Source organism: Petaurus breviceps, unplaced genomic scaffold, assembly GCF_028583685.1.
Source record: "Petaurus breviceps papuanus isolate PSGF00001 unplaced genomic scaffold, PetGlider_PUasm1.0 90895, whole genome shotgun sequence".
Classification (NCBI taxonomy): Eukaryota; Metazoa; Chordata; class Mammalia; order Diprotodontia; family Petauridae; genus Petaurus; species Petaurus breviceps.
In genome coordinates this window covers 31,490,023-31,499,527 of record NW_027187372.1, presented here as the reverse complement: position 1 = coordinate 31,499,527, position 9,505 = coordinate 31,490,023, and the positions used below count along the sequence as shown (strand labels likewise).

General features: G+C 45.6%; 1 protein-coding gene across 1 annotated transcript in view; it reads left to right on the top strand.

Moving 5' to 3' along the window:
• The window catches only part of KLHDC8A (kelch domain containing 8A), a 29,172-nt gene extending 24,671 nt beyond the window's left edge, over window positions 1-4,501 (top strand). Inside the window, exon 7 of the mRNA XM_069074677.1 lies at window positions 1,883-4,501. Within this exon, the coding sequence (XP_068930778.1) occupies window positions 1,883-2,076 (194 nt within the window). The 3' untranslated portion in view covers window positions 2,077-4,501. The remainder of the gene's footprint in view (window positions 1-1,882) is intronic.
• Window positions 4,502-9,505: the final 5,004 nt, after the last annotated feature.

The window sequence follows — 9,505 nt, the reverse complement described above, 5'->3', positions numbered from 1 at the left end:
AGAGAGAGAGAGAGAGAGAGAGAGAGAGAGAGAGAGAGAGAGAGAGAAGAGAGAGAGAGAGAGGGAGAGAGATAAGGAGAGAGAGAGAAGGGGAGAGAGGAGAGAGAGACAGTGAGACAAGGAGAGAGAAGGAGAGAGAGAAGAAGAAGAAGAAGAGAGAGAAGGAGAGAAGCAATTCATCTAGGGTCACATAGTGAGTTAGCAGCAGAATCTGGTATAAAAGAACCTACCTAGATCTCCCAGTTTATTCACCCTAAGAAATAGGAAGCAGGTTTAAAAGGAAAGAATGAATGTCCTTAAAGTGGGATTAGTTCATTTTTTCAGCAGACTTTTAATCTTACCAGGTACTAGGCATTATACTAAGTGCTAGACATACAAAACTAAAATGAGAACAGTTCCTGTACTCAGGGACAATGCATTCTGCTGGGAGGTTGGTTTTGGAGTGTGGTGAGGGAGGAGGAGCGAACAGGGGAGTCTTCCTGGAGCCCTTCAAATCCTGCCTGAATATCAGTTCACCAATTACTCTGCCCATTCTTCAGGAAAACTAGCTGTTGAACTCATAGAAGTGACAAACAAGTTGGACCCTATATATTTTCCCTTAGATGGGAAAAAGTTACATCTTTATTTTCATTTTCCTTTAGTTTCCTATGTACTTAATTTTATGCATTTAAAAACATTATTTTGAAAAGGGGTTCCTAGGCTTCACTAGGGTCCCCCCAAAGGGATTGCTGCACAATAAAGTTTAAAACCTCTGCTGTAGCATAAAGGACCTAAGAAGAACATCATGGGTAGGAGAGGCTCAGCTCATATGGGGATGAAAATAAGGCAAATTATTAGGGCAGGATACCACAGGGTCATAGATTTCAAACTGGAAGGAACCTTAGAGGTCACAACATCCATCCCCCTCATTTTATGTAGGAAAAAACTGAGGCCCAGAAAGGCTAATTTTTTTGCCCAAGGTCACATAGAATTTTAATCCAGGTCCTCTGACTCCAGATCCAGACAACTAGGTAGATAGAGTGCTATGCTGATAGTCAAGAAGACCAGACATCCAGCCTTAGACATTTAGTAGCTATATGACCCTGGACAGGTCACTTAACCTTTGTCTGCCTCAATTTCCTCACCTGTAAGAAGATTATGATAGCATCCACCTCTTAATAATTGTTATGAGGATCAACTGAGCTAATATTTGTAAAGCACTTAGCGCATGTGCCTTGCACATTGTATCATTGTTCAGTTGTGTCCTATGTTTCATGACCCCATTTGGGATATTCTTGGGAGATACTGGTGTCATTTGCCATTCCTGATCCACTTCATTTTGCAGATGAGGAAACTGAGGCAAACAGGGTTAAGTGACTTGCCCAGGGTCACACAGCTAGAAGATGAGTCTTCCTGACCCCAGGCCCAGCCCTCTATCCACTGTGCCACCTAACTGCCCAGCCTGGCAGGCTGGGTACTTAATAAACGCTTGTCCCTTCACCTTTCCTTTTTCCACTATATCATACAACTACTCACCTGTTTGGCCTGGGTGAATGTCTGTTATTATTTATAACTTACATTTATTTAGTGTTTTAAGGTTCCCAAAACAGCCATTGGTGATGGGCAGTATGAGCATTATTACTCTGATTTTACAGAAGGAAATTGATGCTGACTTGCCTGAGGTCATACAGCCAGTGTGTAGTGGCCAAGGTGAAGCTTGAACTCAGGTCTCTGGGTGTTAGGGTTAGCTGTTGCATCGTGCTAGCTTGTGGCCACAGATACCCTCTGTAACCAAGGATGCTGAAGTCAGTTAGTTCATTGTTGGTGGAGTACAGGTTGTGAAACTGAGTTGGGGTCTGTTCTGAAAGGCTTAGGCACCCATGCCTTTTATCTGCATTTTCAGGGAACCAGCCCACAGTCCTGGAGACAGCAGAGGCCTTCCACCCAGGAAGGAACAAATGGGAGAGCCTGCCCCCCATGCCTACTCCGCGCTGTGCCTGTTCCAGTATCGTCATCAAAGGCTGCCTCCTCGCAGTGGGAGGTGTCAATCAGGGACTAAGTGATGCTGTGGAAGCCCTGTGTGTCTCAGACTCCTAGCCCCATCCTGATGCCTCCCTCAAGAACCTGGCTTCTCAGAGATTTGCTGTTCCTTGGCAGGGTTAGATGATTTCCTCAAAGCCTACTGAACACTCCTTCAGTACATGAAAAGTGGGCAAAATCTCCAGGAGCCAAAACTTCTGAAATCCACCCACCCCCACCCAGCCCTATCTCCCAAGAGTGTGAAAATATGCTCCCTGCAAAGGCCTGGACACATGTCCAACTGGTCTTAAGCAGGGGAGTCCCACCCTGACCCTCAGCTATTGAAAGGTAGATGGACACCACCCTTCCCATGCCTGCCTATACCTGTCCTATCATTTGCCCTTACAGATGGAGACTGTTTCATGTCTCCTCACAGCCTGATATAATAAGCTGTTGGAGGTCAATGACTGCTGGTGAGTCGTGAATTCCTCCCCTCAACAATTTGGGGGACTACCCTAACCCAGTGATAGACTAGGGCCAGACTTTGTCTGATGAGCAGGGAAAGGAAGAGAGGAAGCTACAGACTGACATTCAGGCAGGAGCAGGGGTCAGTGATCATGCTGGACAGTGAAGGCAAGTATGGCCCCAGGAAAGAGGAGACAGAGAAGGCATCTCTACCAGCCGCAGCACTGGGGACCAGCAAACCTTAAGAGACCAGCCTGACAGGCTACAGAACAGGGGCTGTCTTATCAAGCCAGGACCCAGAATCACAGAGCAGATGCTGGATTTGCTGTAATTGTTCAAAAGGCTAACATCGAGGCTGGTGACTCCTTGGTCTGTAGCCATTGTTCCTGGGTCTGTTTGGGCAGAGGCAGCTGACTTAGGTCCAAGCCTCAAAGGTGGAACTCATCCCTTCCCCCTGAAATTGCCCCAGTCACCTGTGTGGCCTTGGGTCTTTGACTGGTCTTCTCCTCACCGCCACCACCCGTGGTCCCCTCAGGCTACAGCAGGATCATAATAAGCACAGTTGAGGGGATACTGGCCAGTTTTTGAAAGGGGTTTGCACAACAGTCTGGATACTTCCTAAACCTCAAACTGGAGCTGGCGTTAGCAACGGTAGTGAGAATCATCAAGAAAATGGGGTCACTGGATGTCAAGATCCCGAGCAAAGACACAAGAAACCCTTCTTCCTGCTAGCTTCACCTGCTACTTCCTAGATGCCAAGGTATCAGTATAAAAGAAATGGCTCTGCAAGAAGCTGGTTCCCCTTGGAATGACTGACCCAGCTGTGTGTGACAGATGCTTGCCTGCTGAAGGGTGAGAGGAAAGTGGGGCCAAGATCCAGGCACGGTGGAAAGACTAGAAAGGTTAGTGTAAGGTAGGAAAAGTAAGGTCTCCAAACCCAAGCTCCTTCCTAAGCTGAGCTTGGAGATGAGAGGTCCTTCCTTGGACAGGTGACTCAGAGAAGCTGTCCACATCAAGCTGAAGACAAGGGGACATCAGGCTGATTCCTTATCGCCTATGGCATTTCAGCCCCAGACAATGTCCCCCCACCACCCACTCTGCACACAGTTTTGAAGTCAAAGACTAAATCTACATACCTGACCATCAAGTTTCTGGTTGACACTGAGGAAGGGCCTGAGGGATCCTTGCAGTAATCTGAATGGTTTCAGGCAAATCCAAAAAGCTTCTTGATGTCTTCTCCATGTCTGTGGTGCACAGTTTTGCTCCAGGATGGTCTTTCCCTGTAGCCTGGCATGGCTGGCCCTCTACCTCTGGTCCCTCTGTCTCCTCCTGTCTGGTGCCATGCCCCTTTTCACCATCAGGCACATTCAAACCTGGGTCCACAGGCTGGACTTCAGCCCTTCCTTTCCCTCAGGTTTGGAGGGTTGCTTGTGAGTCAAAGTTTGGCCCCAGATATTCATGGTGTTAGGGCAGTTCTCCAGAGAGGGTCATGGAGAAGAATGGTGGGGGATTTCCTACCCACCACTGGTACTGACCTCCAACCTCCTGTTATACTGGACAGGAAGAAGTCCTGAACTAAAGGAAAACTGGAAGCTAAAATGCTGCCCTTTTCTCATTGATCTCAGTGAATTAGGATCTTAAGGACTCTCTGGCTCCCATGGTCCAATTTGGGGTGGAGATGAGGGGGAACACAGAGTTCCTCCCCTCCTCTCAACACCAGCCAAATGGTGACTTCCCTCCATCCCAGCTTTCAGGAGAGTCTTGAATTTGGATGCAGAAGCAGGTGAACCAGGAGGGAAAGGGATGCAGCTAAGCTAATAGAATGACCTATTTCCGTTTGGAGCTGTTGAGAGTGTGTTCCTCGCATCCTTCCTCCTCCCTGTACCCCTGGCTGCCTTTCTGCCCCTTCCCCAGAGACCTGCTGTGTATGCCACTGTTCTCCCAGGACCCATTCCCTGGGACAGGGATAGGGGTTTCCTGTTGACACTGTGCCATCCAAATCCACCTTGGATGGGTTAATTGCACTTCTGGTTAATAGCAGCAGCACAACGATTAAAGTCTATATTCATATGTTCTCTTGCTCCATTGCATGGGGAGGGGGGGGGATGAGGAGTGGGGCAGGACGGTGTCCATCATGGGGGAAAGAGACACTAAGAAGACACCCAGAAGAGCCTCCTCCTCTTAAGCATCCCTTGGAAAGACTCCATGCCCCTTAGTGAAAATATTTCCCCATCTCCCAGTCCTTTGTCAGGAAGTCTTTTTAATGCCTGGCCTCATCTCATCCTGGGACCATGGATTCAGGGCTGGAAGGGACCTCGGAGGTCATCATAGGGACTTCCTAGGGTCACACGAGTATCTGAGACTCCAATCCAAGCTCAGGATGCAGCATCTTCTAGACAGTAAAAGTAGCCTGCCCTGATGTAAGACGTGGCCCATCCTTGTCACCTAGAGACTCAAGGCTGAGTGTTCTGACCTTTCTATCATTTGAGATCAGAGATGTGGGGGTTCCCCTCCCCATGCTGTCTCCTAAATCAGGGAGGGCTATCTCCCTACCTGGTCCTAGGGCAGTCCTGCCATCTGCTGGCCATTCATAGCATTTCCATCCCACCCCCATTGAAAAGGCTTCTGAATGTCCTGCAGACGGTCACTGGTGCCCCCTAGTGTAGACATGGAGAAAACTTCGGGGGAGAAAGTACAGCTATCATTTTCTAGACAATAACTCAAATGTCTATGCTGTTTTTAGGTTTATAAAGCAATTTCTGTGCAATCCTATAAGGCAGATGAGGGAAACTGAGGCTCAGAGAGGTTATTTAAATATCTCAAGGTCACACAGACAATAGGAGACTCACAAAATGACTTCTCCATCACATGGTATCTGAGACAGGTCTCTCACCCAGGTTTCTTCTGGATGTCTCTTAAAGCTGAGATATGACACAGATCTAAGGTCTCTTCAAAAGGGAGTGGGAAAACATTCAAGGCACAACTTAGATCAGACAGAGGGAAGTTATTTATTTCCTCCACACAAAAGAAATGCTTAAAGTCCAAAGGCTAATCTAGCACCTTTCCTACTAACCACCACCCCCATGCTACCCCACAGGTAATTTCCATAAAATTCCACAAGTATTTAAGTATTTATGTGCACAGGACTGCTCTTGGGATTCCTAGATGAAAAAAAACAGCAGAGTATTTAAGAAGCTTACACTCTGAGGGTGGAGAGACTAGTGCAGATGCAAGCAAGGGTAATATGTATATGTAACAACATAGTCTACCTGGGCCCTGGAGGCCAAGGGTGCTGTAATGCCAAGCAAAGGCAACCTTCCCAAGGTTCAAAATACCAGCATAGCTGCTCTCCATTTTATTCAGTGACAAATTAAGAACAGAGAAAATCAAAATATAGCATCATTCAAAATACAGCATTCACCAAGTATAATTCAATAATTCCCAAGTACTACTCCACCCCTGGACATTACATTCATTTAGTCAATCACAAAAGCCCTCTTCTAAGTACTACTCCACCCCTAGGCAATACATTCATTTACTCAATCACAAAGACCCTCTTCTCAAATGGAGATTAGTTTCCAATCATAAGCAAAGTACATTCATTTGGTCAGTCACAGAGCACAAAAAAGTCAAAAGTTTCCTACCCTTGGATCACAACGGAATAGGCCATCTACCCCAGAGTTACAACAAGTTTAAGCACAGCATTTAATACCCAAAGAGAGGTCTTTTCTTCATCTTGACCTGAGGCAAGTTCTCAGCAATCTTTGTTCCTGGGGAGACAAAGCTTAGCAAGACCACAAGATACATTGCCAGTGTCCTCATTAATTCATTCTCTGTCTGCAGAACAGTCCTAGGACCCCTGAAAACATTAGCAAAACCCTCTTCCAGGATTTCTGTAAACATACAACAAGAAAATCCTTCTTTAGGGCTTCTGAACCAACAGCCAGGTTCCAGAACTTCTTCAACAACAGGACTGTCCTTCACCAGTGGACGAATCTGGCAAAACAACATCAAAACAGACAGACAAAGTACCAGCATAACAGCCATGTCTCCTCAGTCCTTGGCAGCTCTGGGTGGCAGCTCTCAAAAGTCCTGGGCAGTTCGAATTGGCCCTCAGCAATCCTCTCCATCTCTGCCTCCACGATGCTGCTTCCAAAAAATATTCTTCTGCCTCTCTCTCTGCTTGTGCCTCTCTCAATTCACATCACCAGTTCCTCCCAGTTCAGCCTACTCTTTTCATGTCAACAAGTCCATCCCACAAGTGGGATTTACAAGCTCTGGGTTTTAACACTCAACGAAGCCAATACAGGGGATCTTTAAATTCCATTACTATTACAGGTGCTCACCTACTCCCACTAAGGGACCCCTAATTCCAGGTTCATATAAATACCAGGCTTAGTCCTGGAGGAGCCTGGTCTCTGAAGAAAGAGGTGTGGCTCTTTTCTCATACTTTCACTACCTTCTGGTCCCAGGGAAAAATCACTTAAAACTGAGGTATGAGGTATGACAGGTCTAAAGTCCCTTCAAAAAGGAATAGAAAGGTAATCAAGGTACAACTTAGATCAGGCATAGGGCAGCTATTTATTTCCCTCACACAAAATAAATGCTTAAAATCCAAAGTCTAATAAGTAACTTACAGACCTCCAGGAGAGTGCCAGGCCTGGCACCAAGAAGACTCTTCTTCCTAAGTTCAGATCTGGCCTCAGATGCTTACTGTGTGACCCTGGACAAGTCACTTCATCCTGTTTGCCTTAGTTCCCTCATCTGTAAAATGAGCTGGAGAAAGAAATGGCAAACCACTCCAGGATCTCTGCTAAGAAAACTCCAAATGGGGCCCCGAAGAGTCAGATGTGATTGAAATAATTCAACAACAACAGCAAAAAGAAACCCAAAATGACTAGTAGCTTGGTGTGGTGCCACATACACCCCATACACCTCCCTTTGGAGAGACTGAGGCTAGTAAATCACCTGAGTCCAGAAATTCTGGCTGTAATAGGACCAAAACCAAACCACCCAAGTCAGAAGAATGGAGCAGATTAAAGCTTCCTTGTTGATCAGTATTGAGAGGGGGCCTCCGGAGTGGCCACTACAAGCCCCAGTTTGGTTGAGATATAGGAAGTCCTAGTCTCAAAAAAACCCAAAATAAAAAAAAAAAAACAAATTAAAAAAAAAAACCAAAAAGGAAACTGTAACTCCTGTTATATCCTCCCCAAATACTGACACTTCATTAAAACATGAAACACTGAATGGGGCTGCTGACTAAGCATTTTTATGGCTCTCCTTGGCTCTGAGCTCTATGAACAACTCTCTCCAAGTTCATGTCTCTTGGCCGGCCAGGACAGGGTTTGGGCTCATCATCATTTAATGGTTTTCTTCTCCAAGATGGGTGCAGCACTGCAGCTTCTTCCTGCTGTCAATCAGCTCCAACTGAGGGTCCCAGGAACCCCCAACCTCCACTCACAAGGCTGCCTCCCAGGCTGAAAAGTCCCACTTGTTCAGTTATTGATGCTCATGCAAAGAAACACACAGCAGAAAAGGCAGCCAGGTCCTCAAGGTCCAGACTCAGGCTTACATGAGCACAGCGTGTTGGGAACAACTGATTTTGCTGCCTGGAGAGAGAATGTCCTTTCACCACCTAATGGGAAATCCCAGAGAGAGTATAAACACTGTATCATACATTCTTACACTAGGTGGTGCCATAGAGCACAGGGAACTGGGCCTGGAGTCTACATCTTACTTCTAATTCAATCTTAGACGCATACTAGCTGTGTGATCCTGAGTGAGTCACTTAACCTCTGCTTGCCTTAGTTTCCTCTTCTGCAAAATGAGAATAATAATTCCTGCCTCCCAGGGTTGTGTGAGGATCAAATGAGATCATAATTATAAAGCTCTTAGCACAGTGCCTGGCACATAGTAAGTCCTATATAAATGTTAGCTATTGGGGTAGCTAGGTGGTGCAGTGAATAGAGCACCAGCCCTGGAGTTGGAAGGACCTGAGTTCAAATCCAGCCTCAGACACTTTGATCTTGGGCAAGTCACTTAACCCCAATTGCCCTCCCTACCCCCCTCCAACAAACAAATATAAATGTTATTTTATAACACATAATATTATAAGTGTTATTATTATTATAAAGCACTTAGCACAGTGCCAGCACATAGTAGGTGCTATATAAATGTTAGATATTATAACTGTTATTATCATAAAGCACTTAGTATAGTGCCTGCCACATAATAAGCCCTGTGTAAATGTTAGTTTTTGCTGTTATTATGATTTATTGTTATAAAGTGCTTAGCACGGTGCCTGGCACATAGTTAAGTCCTATATAAATGTTAGCTATTATTATTATTATCATCTGTAAAATGCAGAAATAGAACCTATGTCTCAGTGTGGTTGTGAGGATCAGAGGTGATAATATTTGTAAAGCACTTTGCTAAAGTACTATATTAATGCTAGTTACTTTTATTACTAGAGAGAGTAGAAATCACCTCATCCTTTAAAGATCACTGACTGGGTGGTTCTTCCACCTCTTCTGACACACTCCACTTTCCCTGCTTCCTTAACAGGGACCAAGGGTCACTGTGTTATTGTTCCACAGCACCAAGTCCTCTGGGGATGAGTGCCCGTGACTGTGATTCCTGAAGTGGCCAGAGGGATCAATCCATACTCCATAGGATGGTCTCTACTACATATATAAGATGTTAGAATATGATCAGTATATAAGAGAGATCAAACAGAGGGAGATGAGAGATCAGAGGGGCAGAAAACCCTTCTAGCTGGGTATCATGTGGGTCTCAGCTGGGTCTTGAAAGTCAGAGAGGATCTCAACAGATGGAGATGTAAAGGAAATCAAGAGTATACACAAATGCACTCGGGCTGGAGGGGAAAAGGAGATTGGGGAAAAGTTTGTCTGGCATCTAGCATTTGAAAAGTCAGTCAGTTCATAAACACTTATCAAGTATCTACTATTTGCCAGGCACTGTGCTAACCACTAGGGAAGAAGAAGAAGAAGAAGAAGAAGAAGAAGAAGAAGAAGAAGAAGAA